At 38.7% G+C, this 15,727-nt stretch overlaps 1 protein-coding gene across 1 annotated transcript in view; it reads left to right on the top strand.

Moving 5' to 3' along the window:
* KCNQ5 (potassium channel, voltage gated KQT-like subfamily Q, member 5) overlaps window positions 1-15,727 on the top strand; it is a 188,203-nt gene that overhangs the window by 42,442 nt on the left and 130,034 nt on the right. The window contains exon 3 of the mRNA XM_005875873.2: window positions 4,121-4,247. Coding sequence (XP_005875935.1) covers window positions 4,121-4,247 — 127 coding nt within the window. The remainder of the gene's footprint in view (window positions 1-4,120; window positions 4,248-15,727) is intronic.

The raw sequence follows: 15,727 nt of genomic DNA, 5'->3' as shown, positions 1-15,727 counted from the left end.
TGCACAAATTTTTGTGCACCGGGCCTCTAGTCTATAATAATAAAAGCATAATATGCAAATCAACTGAACAACCAAACAGCAGAACAACTGTCCAGACGACCACACTATGACATGCACTAGTGCCAGGTCAGCCAAGGCAGGTGTGATGCGATTGGTCAGAGGGGCCTGCCATTGTCCCATGATCGCCCCACAGAGGGAGGCCCACGCCACCTTCTGTGGGGTGATCGATGGGGGGGGGGGCTCCACGATCAATTACCCCAAAGAGGGAGACCCAGACCACCAGCTGGCAGGGTGATCAATCGGGGGGGGGGGGGGGGGTCCACGATCAATTACCCCAAAGAGGGAGACCCAGACCACCAGCTGGCAGGGTGATCAATCGGGGGGGGGGGGGGGGGTCCACGATCAATTACCCCAAAGAGGGAGACCCAGACCACCAGCTGGCAGGGTGATCAATTGGGGGCGGGGGGTGGGGGGGGCTCTGTGATCTCCCCAAAGAGGGAGGCCAGGCCACCCTCTGCATGGCAATCGATCACAAAACCCCAGCCAAGTGGCAGGGCCTCCCTCTGCTGGGTGATCAATCACAGATCCCGGTGATTGATTGCCCCACAGAGAGAGGCCCAGGCCACTGGCCAGCGATGCTGTGGCAGGTGTACAGGGCCGGTCAGCAATCACCCTGCAGAGGGAGGCCCAGGCCAGCCAAGCCCACAGAGGGAGGCGACCAGTGGTGGGGGAAGGGGGCGCAGTGCTGCACAAATGGCAAGCAGAGGCAGTGGTGGGGGCGGGGCCAGCTGCCGGCAGCTAGGGGGAAGGAAAGCCCCGATAAGCCCTGATCACCGGCCAGGCCTAGGGACCCTACCCAAGGGGTCCTGGATTGCAAGAGGGCGCAGGCCAAGCTGAGGGACACCCCCACCCCCCACCCCGTGCATGAATTTCGTGCACTGGGCTTCTAGTAATAGAAGTTAATAATATTGTATTGTATACTAAAAATGTGCTAAGTTGATTTTAAGTGTTCTCACCACACACAAAATGTTAACTGTGAGGTGATAAATACGTAATTAGATTGATTATGATAATCATTATACAATGTATACGTATATTAAGACATCACGTTGTATACCTTAAATATATACAATTTTTATTTGTCAATTACCCCTCAACAAAGCTGGGGAAAGGAAAAAGAGGGGAAAAGTGGTCTTTTCACACTTCCACTCCCCACTCATTTTACACCTGTCAGATGAGGGGTGATTGCCCTTCTCTAGCTCAATAAAATTTATTCCTTTTTACTGAAATAAGATGCAACTTGCAGGAACCAGGAGACAGAGTCTGTTCAAAGTGGTTTTCACACTTTTGTCCCCATCACATCGGTCCAAGTCTTGGAGAGAGAACTTCCCCACAGCTGCTGCGCTGGGCCTGAGGAAGCTCTCCACACCTGCTGAGCTCTCGCCTCTCACCGCTGCTTACTCAGTGACAGAAGATTTTCCAGGTTACTTTTCACACAGTCTGAAACCAAGCCCTCATAGGGAATGCTAAGTAATGGTCTCTAGCAAGGAAGGACAAGAGAATTATAATTCTATTATTATTTCCCTCAAGGCACAAGTTATGTTCCCGTGGTGAAATCCAGTTACAACTTCCTCTCGCTTTATTTGGAAATGAAAGATTTTTCCCTAACCCCTTAAAAAAAGCTGTAAGCAATATTCCTGAACAAGGGATCCTGAGTAAAGAATTTGTAGACTTAATTTATCCTACCTCAGTGCCACCTAAAAATGCTGCAAAATTACAATGGTTAAATATTTATTACTTTAGAATAATGTCAGCTATTCCCACAAAAAAAGAAACATCATGATACGGTCGTGCCTGGGCCCTCAGGCACATTTGGGATATTCTTGGATAATCTTATAATATGACCTGTCACCAGTGGAGTGTCAACCTTTCTGGCACAAGTAGGAGTTAGAGGCTGGGGTAGAAAAGTGGACTTGCCATTAGATCTGGATGGGGCACAGCTCCATGGGCATCATAGGCCTCGGCATGCTTTCTGTGTGTGGGAAGATGTGCTGGATGAAACACAGGTGATCTGGTACTGTAGCCACCTTAATAAATGACTAGACCCAACCACCTAGATATATAACAAAGCCAAAACAAAACAAAGCCCTCAGCCATAGCCAGTTTTGCTCAGTGGATAGAGTGTTGGCCTTTTTACTTAAATGGTCAAGGGTTCAATTCTGGTCAAGGGCATGTACCTGAGTTGCAGGCTCTGTCCCTGACCCCTGTCAGGGCACATGCCGGAGGCAACCAATTGAAGTGTCTCTCTCACATTGATGTTTCTCTGTCCTTCTCTTACACTCCCCTCCCCCTGCCCCTGGTCCATTCTCTCTAAAAAAATCAATGGGAAAAATATCCTCAGGTGAGGATTAACAAAAACAAAAACCCTCATTTCATTACTAATAATGTTGCATAGTTTTGGTCATCTGTGTGTAAAGTCATCTTCAGAGATTTAACCCATAAATAGTTTTAAATCACTGTAAGTAAGCAGCAATGATGTTGGAGATTTATTTCCCATCATGAGAAATATTTGTGGGTTACTTAGTGCAAAATAACAGACGGATAAAATGATGTATCTCTACTAGGCATTTCCAAAGTGCAACACATCATCACATACTCTAACTGAAGAAATAGACATTTGCCTGAAACTTGCAACACAAATGCCATTTTTCTAAATTTGATAACGGTTTTTATCTTGGTGCATGGGGTGGGAGAATGGGGAGTGGCTTAGAACCTTTACTTTCTATGCTCTATAGTTCTGTAATGTTTAATGTTTTCATAAGGACCATGTATCACTTTTACAATTAAGCAATTATAGTAAAAATAATTTTATAAATAATAAGTTCAATAAAATTTTTAAATATACATATATTGTTCTGCATCAGCAATTTTCAACAGGTGCCACAAGAATTTTTAAAACATGCAATACCTGACTATTAAGTCAGGGGAACTGACCTCTTTTCCCTTAGATTACCAAATTTTAAAAAATGACAACAGCCAATACAACAATAGCTGTCAACAATTATACCTATTTTTTTGTAAGATCAGCAAAAAATATATTTTTTTTTGGTGTGCCACAGAATTTTGGTAATTAGCTATGTATTCCATGAGATGAAAAAGGTTGAAGATAGCTGCTCTACATTACTGATGCTGAACCAACCCTTATTTCAAAACAAGACAGGGAATTGTTTTTAAAAAGAAACCAATTTTGATCAACTCAGTGCCTGTCCCTATAGGGGAAACAAGGTGGTATGATTAGCTTGCTCCAAAAATGCTTTCTTCTTAAAAATTCCATTGGCTTTCTCATTCTATGACCCACTGCTTAATGAGCCAATTTAGTTGGCCTTTCCCCAAGGTTCACTCACAACTCTTCCTAAATAATCTCAAAGTCCTTTTGCTGGAGCAGGTGTTATTTTCCAAGCAGCTCTCACCAAAGGCCAATATGATAATTAATAACCTTCAGATTCGAAGACTTTAGGCCCTAAAGTTTAGGGTCTCATTTCTGACAAAGCGTACATATGCCACATGCACAGTAATGTTTCTGAACCTTGCTGTTTTATGAGGAGATTTAGACACCATAATAAAAGAACTCAGCAAAGTTTTAAATAGTCAGTTCTTTTTCTCTGCTAGTAAGAACAAGCCTTGAGGGCTTAGAGATAGTCACTTCTTGCAGCCAAATGGTCTGTTTTCTGTGAAACTGTAAAGTTGTATTTTCAGGGTCCTCTCTTTCATTTCAGATCCTTCACATGTTACCAGGTAGCTGAAGTCAGCTACACTGGTAAGTCAGCTATACAAGGCAGATTGGTAGTTCAACCTGCAAATTTAGTATTGAAACTGACTCTTAAATCTGCAGTGTTCAAGACTTGGAAAGGAATGGCATTCCATAATAGCAAATGCAGACAATATGAGTTCTCAATGTTCTCCAGGTTTAGTTTGGTTTGGAGAAGAGATGTTCTTCAATTGTCTAAATTTAACAAATAGACGTTTTAGATGAAGTGCCTAAATGTTCAGAAATATGCTCCGAGCTTCTTGCTCTGGTTTGCTCCACAATACCTCTAACATGTCTGCTTTGATATTTTAGGAATTTGTGATGATTGTCGTCTTTGGTTTGGAGTTCATCATTCGAATCTGGTCTGCAGGTTGCTGTTGTCGGTACAGAGGATGGCAAGGAAGACTGAGGTTTGCCCGAAAGCCCTTCTGTGTTATAGGTAAATATCAAAGTCCAGATACCTGGACTTCTGCATCCTTTTCTTCTGTCTACTGCATTGCAACATTTAATTTATATTAAAATTAATATTTGTGGAGTATTTATCATGTCAGGCATGCTTGTGTTTTTCAAAGTGTTGACTCATTTAATCCTCACCACAACACTGTGTGGTAGGTATTTTTATTATCCCCATTTTACAGATGAAGAAACTGAGGCAAAGAAAAGTGAAATAAGTTACTAAAATTCATATCAGTAGTAAGTGGTGGAGCTGGGATTTGAGCCAGAAGGTCTGGCTCTAGAACACCCACCTGTATCAATTACGTTACATTGAACTATATGGTTCTTAGTGTTGACCTGAATTAGGGAAGCATTAATTTCAACAAATATAAATAAAACCCTTTTCTCCCCTATAATATAAGCAATATCCCTTTTTGCTTCTAATTAACTGGAATGGATAGAAGTGTATTAGACTTGGTAATGCATGTCAATTAGTGTGCCTCAAGTTTGTTTTACTTTATGCACTGGTAACTTCAGACAGGATTAAGTGTTTTATACTCTGAAATATGAGTCACCCTCCCTGCAGTCCCTAAGTAAGAATCACATCTCTGCCACCCCGCTAAATGCTGTGGTTTTCAGAGGGATTCCATTCACCTAGGTACCAATTTCAAATTATACTTATTAATGAAGACGTCATATAGCATTCTGGGGTTAAAATCTGGGATCTTCCAGTAATATATTTAAAAGTATATCATAAAATTGGAAACTCTAGTAAATTATATCTCAAAAAATAATTTAAAAAACGAGTAAATTGCCTACATCCAAGTCCTTTTTCCCTAAATATTGCAATGTAGATTTCCTAAGGATAAAGATATTCCTTTATATAACCTTCAGTAAATTTAACATTGATGCAACACTTTATCTAATCTCCTGGTTGTATTCCAGTTTTGTCAGCTGATCCAATAATGTCCTCTACAGCATTTTTTCCTCCTCAGTACATGATCCAGTCTGCATTTAGATCACATACTGCATTTAGTTGCCATGTCTCTTTAGTCTCCTTTAATCTAGAACAATTCCTCAGACTTTCTTTGCTGCATGACATTGACATTTTAGAAGAACATAGCTTCAGCCCCACCCCCTTTTTAAAAAATAGAATGTTCTTCCTTTTGAGCGGAAAAACCCTACATATTTAAGCTATATTGTTATGGTTGTTGTTGTTGTTATTTAACAGCTAAATCTGGTTTTCTTGCTCTTTCTGCCTTCTCACTTCTTTGGCAGCCATTCAAATCCAAATACTGAAAGTTCTTGGGGAGGCTTACTTATTATTTCAACCATTTCCACTCTCAGAAAGTGGATTTTTAATCTACAAAGTGATTTAGACTATCTTCTTCATCCACAACGGGTTTCCATTTTGTTTAGAAGTCAGGAATTGTTGAGCAATCTTCTTAGTGTCCTCCTTTACCCCTGTTCCCTGAGGCAGGGGCAGAGTGAATGTAAGGAGGCACTGGAGGAGGTCTCCCCATCCACGGGCCCTGTTAAGAACCACCTTTCATTCCACCCTTGTTGCGAAGGAAGAGCACTGTCGTGGCGATGGAAGAATGGGCGGGCTCCCCACACTCTGCCACTGAGGCACTTTCATAGTATACACACTTCAGAAGAGTCACCATTTATTCAGTCAAACTTTATAGAAATTTGGCGGTGTGTGACGCACTGGAGTGACAATAGTGAAATTCTAAATCAACACAGTCTTAAAATGCCTTTTTTAGCCTCTGCTAATGAATTTTTATTTGTCCAACTGCCTCTCTTCTGCAAGAATGGGCTTTTCTCCTCTTTGGAAACCACTGCTCAGGTAAAGAGGAAAATAGGTAGGAACTCCCAGCCTTGCAGGCCTGTCCAGCCCCAAAACATATTACTGAAGGCTTTTGATTTTTCTCCCTGGAGATTTTTTTCTCTTTTGGAATTCTCTGCTCAAGCAACATCACAGAAGACTGTAACTTGATGTGAAACTATTGCACGAGTACTTTCTGTCCTTTAAAGGACCAAACAAAACAATTTACAAGGCAAATGGTTAGCCAAGACTCACTCAGCTTCTACAGGATAAGATTGGTTCATGGATGGCTGCAGGAATGTTCCACTCCAGACTTTAAAACCAATTACAAATTAGTTTTGTTCCAGTTCCAGAGGCAATGCCAATGTATTTCCGGCCCCCAAGCTGAAAAGGAAGTTCTTTCCCAGATGCCTGCTGCCTTTTGCTAGCTGTTTTCAACTCTGGATGCATCAGCCCCTCTTAGTGCTTTAATCTTTCTCTCCCTGTATCAGATCCTTGAGGTTTGGATGTGGCACATGGTTCTAAAAATGATGTTATGTTATATGTAATTTTAGACACCTTTGACCCTGTCAATAGTGACCTTAAAAATTTAGTATAACATGGCTTAGGCATAGTTTCAAGTTTAGTTAACTCTTTAAGCCTTTTCTTCATTTGGGTATTTTTGTAAATTAATCACTTTGGAAGAAAATTTCATGGCTAAGTATATAATGAATCCCTATTAGAACAAAGACAATATTTATACTTACATTTAGGGTAACTATGCATTTTTCAGTCTTTTATTTAAAATGCATATAACAGTTTGATCCATGGCCCAGCTGAATTGAGGTAATAGTGAAACATGTTCAAATGTGGCTCGTTAGTATGAGGTCAATACAATTTAACTTACACAGAGGAACCAAATGTCACCGGCCTGAATGCAGCAGGCTGTACCAGATGACAAAACCCCTTCTGGGCCTGTTTAATAGGTCCATAAAAATGATTGATGTCACTGGTAAAATGATAAAGTATAATGTAAACTGAACCTTATAGTTCCCGTGTTCAACATAATTTACTGTGATGAAATGGAACAAGGAGTAATATCTCTCTCATCTGTCCATGGTAACTGCTCTGAGTTTGAAAATGAAGCTAAAATTTCTCAGGTCTCCATGTGTTTGTATGACTTGATTACTCTGAACATGCCAAATACACACCCAAATGTTTTTAGAAGTCTTAAGCATTCAAGAAAAAGATATAGATAAGATTGTGATAAGTTGGCTGTACCTTCAATGTGAAAAATGCTTTCTGTAAGCACACCAATATTATTCTTTCCGATTGGAAAGAGATGAAAACTACTTGAGTGGGCATCTAGTAACCTTTCTATAGTATTGAGCCCTATAGACTAAATGATAGTATTTGGACACAATTTGATAGAAGTCGCACAGACTAATTCCCAAAGACTTTAGAACTCCCCCCTCCTGAACTGCCCAACCTCTTACCCCTACACTCTAACCAGAACCAGGAGCATTTAAAAAACTTATTGATTTAAGACATCAGAAAATCATTGTATACTTGTGTGTTGGGAAAACATTTTAAACAACAGTTGCTTACCTAGGGGAAGAGAAAAGTCTATTAATTTTTTTATTAGGTGCTGTCTTTCATTACTGTAATTATCTCTGCTTGGTTTGGGGAGTTTCCTTTGAAAACTGGTAAAATTTCTTTTTTATTACAAAATTATTCCTTATGCCTATATATTTAATTTACATCTCTCCTCAAAGACTCTGTTGAAATAACATTTCTACAACTATGGGCAATAATCGTTACCTTACCAATTTGTAGGGTCAAGTATATTTTAGGATGACAATCCAGGTTGCCCTTTACAATATTTCTACATTCAAGCACAAATCACTCATTCAATGACCTCAATATTGAGAATGTGTGAAATAACTTCAAAGACTGACTTTGTAGTCATTCTTTTTTCAAGCTTTTATTAATGACCTACCTGAAAATTGCAAATAGTACCAAAGGCTGGTACTTAGATCAGGATAATGAGCCTGATGTGTCAGGAAGCCAACAAATTACTTCCAACAGTGGCTTGTTTGGATTCCCTGGTGATTTTAAAGACAGGTATAATAGGGCCATATTTTTCAGTCTTGCAATGCATCTTAAGGAAACAGAAAATACCAGCCTGTTATTAATCTTGGATCTGTACTTGATGCTAAATTTAAGTTGATTTCTTAATGCAGTTTTAACAGTTTTCCTTCAGTGTAATATTTCCACAAGAGGACAAAGGAGACAAATCACAGCACAGATCTTTCCCCCATGAATTGAGCACATGTGCCTTTGACATGAGATAACGGTCTCTCAGGAAAATGCCAACAAGTGACTTTTTTAATAAGAAAAAAATAACCAGCCTCTTACTTGGCTAAAACAAAATAGAAGCCTTTATTAAAATCAACCACACAGCCCAGGCCACTCTAATATATCTGCGAGTTCATCCTATTAAAAGGCAACTTCAGCTGCTAATGTGTTCAAAAGTTAAATCAGAGATTCCCAGAACTGCCACTGCCCTCTCAACTGAAGATTTGAGACATGATTCTTCATCACCATCAACAGGCATTCAGTATTTTTTTGTCTTTGTTTTTTGCTTCTCTGCCTTCTCCATCTTCAGTTCTATGAAACATTGAATTTTGTTCTAAGCCTTTGAATTGCATCATTTCATATACCTTCTAATCTTTTCTCTCTTTTGGTAGAAATTATATTCTCTCTTATTTCCTATCTTCTTCTGTTTCTCTTTACTTGTAAGTCTTCAAACTACTTCACATATAGATTTATTCCATATGATTCATTGGACCATCTGAGGACAATTAAACCCTGTTGGATTGATTTATCACAAAAAGCCATTAAAGTCTTTTCAATCCCTTTAGTTATTGATAGCTGATATTTATTAAGACCTGTTCTATGCTAGGTACTGCTCTGAGCACTCTATAAATATTATATCCCATTTTGTATGAGGAAGTAAGACAGGGTTTAAGAGACTTGCCCACAGAAAGATGGAAGGTGAAAGAAACAAGATTCGCTGTTTTTGATTTCACTCTAGAAAAATATACTTACCTAATGTGCTGTTTTTACTCACAACACCAAATCTGAAGCTTTTTTTTCTCATACCAGCCAATCCTCCAACTCTCAAGACACCAACTGGGTATTCAACAACTCAATTAAATTCTGATACTAACTGCACAGAGTTAGTGCAGATTCCACAGGTTAAGAACTGAGTCCCACAAGACTCCCCCTGCACCCCACTCCCAGCCTTGACTTGTCAGCTATAATGAGGTTCCCTACACATGCTTCTACCCAGCTAACTACAACTATAAGGGTTTCCATACTCCCCATCTCAGGTTTGAGAATTCACTAAAATGATTCACAGAACTGAGGAAAGTGCTTTACTTACTATTTTTGGTTAATTATAAAAGATACAATTCCAGCACAGGCAAATGGAAGAGAAGCATAGGACAGTTATTTGGCATGGGGCATTGACTAGCATGGCGCTTCCATGCCCTCTCCAGGCATGCCACCCTCCCAGCACCTCAATGTGTTCACCAACCTGGAAGCTCTCAGAACCTCATGGTTTAGATATTTTCACGGAGTTCTCATTCCTTAGGCACAATTGATTAAATCGTTGACCATTCTTGATTGAACTCATCTCTAGACCTCCTTCCCTTTCCAGAGGTCCAGGGTTGGGCTTAAAGTTCCAACTCTCTAACCATGCTTTGGTCTTTCTGGTAACTGGTCCCAATCTTAAAACTATGGTCATCTCATTAGCATACAAAAGATATTTATCATTCCAGAGATTCCAAGGATTTTGGGAGCAGTGTGCCAGGAACCCAGGACACTGACCAAACAATTATCTATTTCCCATACCCAGGACAACGACCAAGCAATTATCTGTTTTCCGTTGTACCACATTACCCAACTATGACAAAATTACCCTTGTTTAAATGTAATTGAATTTTATTCATTGTCATCAACTCACAAAGAACCTGATACTTTTATGTTCATCTTTAGTAATCAAAGATTTTTGAATGAGAAGTTGGACTTTACAAAATGACTTTCCTTGCAGTTATCAGTCTTAATTTCACCAGTTTAGTATCAGGTCACTTATTTCTGTTCTCTAACCTAAAGGGGAAATTGGGCTCTAAAGTAGTTTTACTTGCCTTGTATCAGATTGCATATGCTCTTAAGCAGAATTATCATGAGGTTCTCCATGTATTTCCTAATTGGAAACATCTCCAGGATATGTAATGTTACTCCCAGAAAAGCCTTTGAACGTTTATTAACATTAGTAGATTCAGAAACCTGTTTAGGTGATTGTTGACCTGATGCACAAATTTGAACTTACAAAGTAGCTTGATTAGCTGCTATGACTTAACCATATAGAAAATGGGGAAATGAATAACAAATGATTATTTCCCACTCTTTCTATAAACTTCAGTAGAGCACTGTGATATATTGTACTAATATTCTGTACTATCAAATGTTCTGTAAGAAAATTCATTCACAGACAGAGCACTTATTACATGCTAAACATGGTCTTACGTGTAAAAAACTCAAAGATGAATGGAACATGGTCCCTGCCTGTAAGAGTACAGTCTCCTGGGCTCTTAAAGAAGGGCAAAACTGGAAGGAGGGAGACTAATTATGGTGACACCAAGTAAAGGTGATGGAGGTGGAAGTACTTGTGGGGAGAAGATATAGAATCTCATTACAAATTGTATGAGACATGGGAGCAAAAGGTACCCCAGGTTTTTAGTTTAGTCACCCAACAAACATTTATACAATGTACACCATGTCCAAGCATAATTCGAGATGCTGGAGAGATTGTGTTGCACCAAATGGGCAAGGTCCTACTCATAGAACAAATATCCCATGGACAGAAAAAAAAATACACAAACATATTTTTGAAAAGTAAGATATCAACTGGAGAGACATGCAATGAAGAAAATAAAACAGAGATGTCAGGGGCTTCTTTAGATTGGGGGGCCTGAGAAAGTCTTTCTAAGGAATAGACCCTCAAGTTGACCTAAATATTAAAAGGGAACCAGTCATGAGAAGATTTAGGCAGATATCTTTCCAGGCCAGAAAATGGTAATTGCAAACATTCTTAAAACCCAATGAGCTTGGCTTGTCCAAGGGAGAGACATTTTGGCTGGAGCTCAGTGAGTAGTGGAGAGAGGAGTAGTAGCTGATGGACACATAGGCAGAGGTCACATGAGGGTCATGTAGGCCATATGAGGGCATACACTAGTAGTTACCTGATACAAGGCAGCTTCTATAGTATCAGGTAACCACACTAGTTAAAGGTCCAATAGATCAGTGGCAGGTATGATGCTGAATATTTGGACTAAAAAAAACACATTTTGATCAGGCAACAAAAAGTATGGATATACAAAGCTCTGGGTTTTTTAGTTATCTATACCTGTTTGAACTTTGTATCAGCAATATGCAAAGTTTACTCATTCAGAAGAATATAAACCTATTCCCTCTTACTTTCCCATATAACTGTATCTCTACCCTTGCAAACATGAAATATCAAAACTGAAAAGGAAATGTGTTATTTTCTATAAGCCACAGGAATTAGGAGAATACGGTGAAAACTTTTCTCAGCCCCATTGGCAGCAGTCACCGATAAACAATCCCCAAGAGCCTGATTACCAAAGGACTGTGAGCATCCTCTTACTTAGAACGGTGGCAATGCAGAGTTATCTCATTAAAGATTATTTACTTCCTTTGATAAGTTGTCCCTTTTTGCCTCGAAATGTTATCTGAAAACTTATGATCAATAAGAAACATTAAACTATCACTATGGGGTAAATTTTCAAAATGGTGCTTGGAATTTGCCAGTATGAGTCCCATTAACTTCAATGGAAGTCCTGCCGTTAAACCGCTGCACATAGCTTTGAAATGTTCTACAGTACATTTTTGCAGTGTTTTATTTTTTATTTTTAATAAATACCACAGAGCTACTCAGTGCACAGCTGATTGCAGTATTTAAGAAAGTGGGTAATGTGCTGTGCAGTAGGAGGCTTTTAAAATTAGATTTTAAAGCTTCATTCCTGTTAAGAGTCACAACAACAATATAAATACATCTTTAATTCTTCAAAGAGCACTTTTCCATCAAGGAATTTGGAGCGCAATTAGAATGTAGAGCTCATAAAGCAGCAGCACCATGTCCCTCTGAGACATTGTTTATCTCATTCTATAGACAGAAGAATTGAGGTGCCGTGAAATAAGGAGGGGGGCTCATACCTGGCCCCTAAGTCAGCAGTGAAGCTGGTAATAGAATTCTGCCTCCCTAGAGCCTATTGCTCTAAAGCACTGCCTCTTCTGAGAGTCAAATTTAATTACAGCATAATCCATTTAATCTACATTTGGAAGAATAATGATGGAGCAGGGAAAATGAATTTATTAAAGGGTTGGTGGGAGACCATGTTAGATTAGCAACTTTCTTTTTAGGATCCAGATTTTCATGTGGTACCTGATGCCATGAAAGGGATGATCCTAATTCTACTGGCCACAATTGGAAAGGACTTTTTTATTTTCCTCATTTTTAAACATAAGCAAAAGTTCCAACTGAAAATGCTGCAGAACCATCTCTTTTTTTTGTTGTTGTTAGAAATAACTTACTGATTTTTTTTTCTTTAATTACGAAAGAAAACAGTGCATTACTTTCCCTCGGGACCCTTCTGGTTTGAAAGAAAGAACCACATTGAGCTAAATGCTCAACTCACAGCCTTCCTTGAAACAAAAGATAAGTGAGCCTTTGCTTCATTTTCGACTTTTGATTACTTGTCCACTAATTCACTGTGGTTATGTACTTACATAAGTAATCTTCTTTTGAAGCTGAAAATACCAGAAGGTTGAGAGTTGGGCTATCTGGTGTTACATGAACAGGAATAAAATTTCATAGTTTAAATTATAAATCATATTTATGAACTATCTCAGATAAATCCTATGAAAATCTTATTAAAGTTGGAAGAGATTATGATACCCATTTTATTTGTTTTCCTTGTATTGAATTTATTGGGGTGATACTGATTAACAAAATTATACAGGTTTCAGGTTGCACAATTCCACAACACATTACAACCCCAAGTCAAGTCTCCTTCCATCACCATTTATCTCCCATATGCCCTCTTCCATCTCCCCCCATATGATACTCATTTTATAAATTTAAAAATAGAGTGTTAACGTATGGGTCTTATCAAGGGTCACACTACATATAAGCAAAAGAATCAGAACAAAAAATACAGAGAAAGATTTGCTCACATCAAGTCCCAAGGTCTTTCTATGACACCACATCTCCCTCCACTACCCACTGTGGCATAGGAACAAATGATAAACCATGTGCTGAAGTCTGATTCCCATCCCAAACCTCCTCCACCCCACATTTTAGCTGAAGTCTAAAAGAAAATAGACATCAGTGTCATAAAATGTACAATTCTTTTTCCCATTAGCCATCTTCCTAAGGTCAGGCCTTTTCTTTTTTCAACTTCTTATTTTGAGATAACTTTAGACTTAGAACTTACAAATATAATACAAAGAGTTCCCTTGTACCCATGTACTTTCATCCAGCTTCCCCCATTGATAACATCTGACATAAGTATAGTGCAATTATCAAAAGAAGGAAGTTGATATGGATATATATTACAAACTAAACTGCAGACATTCAGATTTTGCCAATTTTTGCATGCACTCAATTTTTTCTATATATACCACGTTGAAATTTTATCACATGTATAGATTAATTTAATTATCACAGTCAAGATACAAAACTTTCCCATCTCCCTAAAGCAGCAGTTCTCAACCTGTGGGTCGCGACCCCTTTGGCGGTCGAACAACCCTTTCACAGGGGTCGCCTAAGACCATCCTGCATATCAGATATTTACATTACGATTCATAACAGTAGCAACATTACAGTTATGAAGTAGCAACGAAAATAATTTTATGGTTGGGTCACAACATGAGGAACTGTATTTAAAGGGCCAGAAGGTTGCGAACCACTGCCCTAAAGTATCTTGGAGTGCTATCCCTTACATTATCCCTTTAGAGTCACTCCCCTTCCCGACCCTAACCCCTGGGAATCATTAATCTATTCTCCATCACTGTAATTTTGTAATTTTTAGAATGTTATGTAAATGGAATCATATAGTAGTAACCTTTCAAAATTGGCTTTTCCCCCTAACTCAGCATAATGCTCTTGAGATCCATCCAAGTCACTGCATGTATCAGTATTTCATTCCTTTTTACTGCTGAATAGTATTCCATAATATGGATGTACCGTAGTTTATCCATTTACCTTTAAATGGTCAATGGATTGTTTCTCAATTTTGGCTATTGCAAATAAGGGTGCTATGAATATTCGTGCACAGGTTTTTGTATGAACATAAGTTTTTATTTCTCTAGGGTAAATACCCAGGAGTGAGATTACTGGGTCATATGGTAAGTGTTTCTTTAACTTTATCAGAAATTGCCAAACTGTCTTCCAGAATGTGACCATTCCTTTCAAAATATAAAAATGCCTAGAATATTTCATGGTAATAAATTATAGCTAGGCTGACTTACGTGACATTTTTTATCTTCATAGAAATTGAATGATTCTACTTTATCTGTTTTTCTATGAAAATTATTTTCATAAGCAGAAGTTTCTAAAATTCATATTTAACCACTTGGATCAATAAAACAAATTAAAATATAGTCATTAAGGAGAAGTTCTTTGTGATCTGGTAAATGAATGTAACTTTGACGTTTACGTAGATGAAGTGTTGAGAGACCAATTAATGTAAAAAGTCAATACTATACAGACTCCTGAAGGACCATTACTTAAATCTAACTTTATTTTGTAGAAAGTCCCATTTCAAACAAACACTAATGAGACCAATACTAACTATGCTTGCCTGCTAAAGGATATACGAACAGTTGTTCCTCAGTCTCTGCAGGGGTTGGTTCCAGAACCCCCACAGATATCAAAATCCCCAGAAGCACAAGTCCCTTATGTAAAATGGCCTAGTATTTGCATATAACCTACACATATATTTCCCTCCCATATACTTTGATTCATCTCCAGATTAGTTATAATATCCAATATAATGTAAGTGACATACATATACTGCATTGTTAGGGAATAATGAAAAGAAAATAAGTCTGCAACCATCCTAGGTCTAACTTCATAGTGCATGTCAACAATAACATAACTTTTCTCTTTGGAATATTTTTGTTTCCCAGTCAGTTAAATCTCTGGATAGGAAACCCGTGGAGGGCCAGCTGTAAGCACATTAGTTAGAGCTTTAAAGCACAACTCCAACAGAATAAAAAGTTTAAAATGTCTACCAAGGCCCAGTGGAGCTTTATAGCAAAGTGAGCCCCAATATTCATGGTTCTGATGTGATCTAAAAAGAAGTCATTTGGGGAGAAACCAAGATGGCAGCATAGGTAAACACCGGAGATTGCTGCCGCAAACAACCACCTCAAAAATACAACTAAAAGACGGAACGGACATCACCCAGAACCACAGGAAGGCTGGCTGAGGAGAGATTCTTCAACTAGAAGGAAAGAGAACAGCATACCGAGGCTCAGAGGAGGCGCAGTGTGGAAAATACAAAGGTACGGAGGTGCGCGTGGAG

This window comes from Myotis brandtii, unplaced genomic scaffold (genome assembly GCF_000412655.1).
Source record: "Myotis brandtii unplaced genomic scaffold, ASM41265v1 scaffold471, whole genome shotgun sequence".
In the NCBI taxonomy this organism is placed as follows: Eukaryota; Metazoa; Chordata; class Mammalia; order Chiroptera; family Vespertilionidae; genus Myotis; species Myotis brandtii.
The sequence above is the reverse complement of the archived record's forward strand: the minus strand, read 5'-3'. Positions and strand labels throughout refer to the sequence as shown.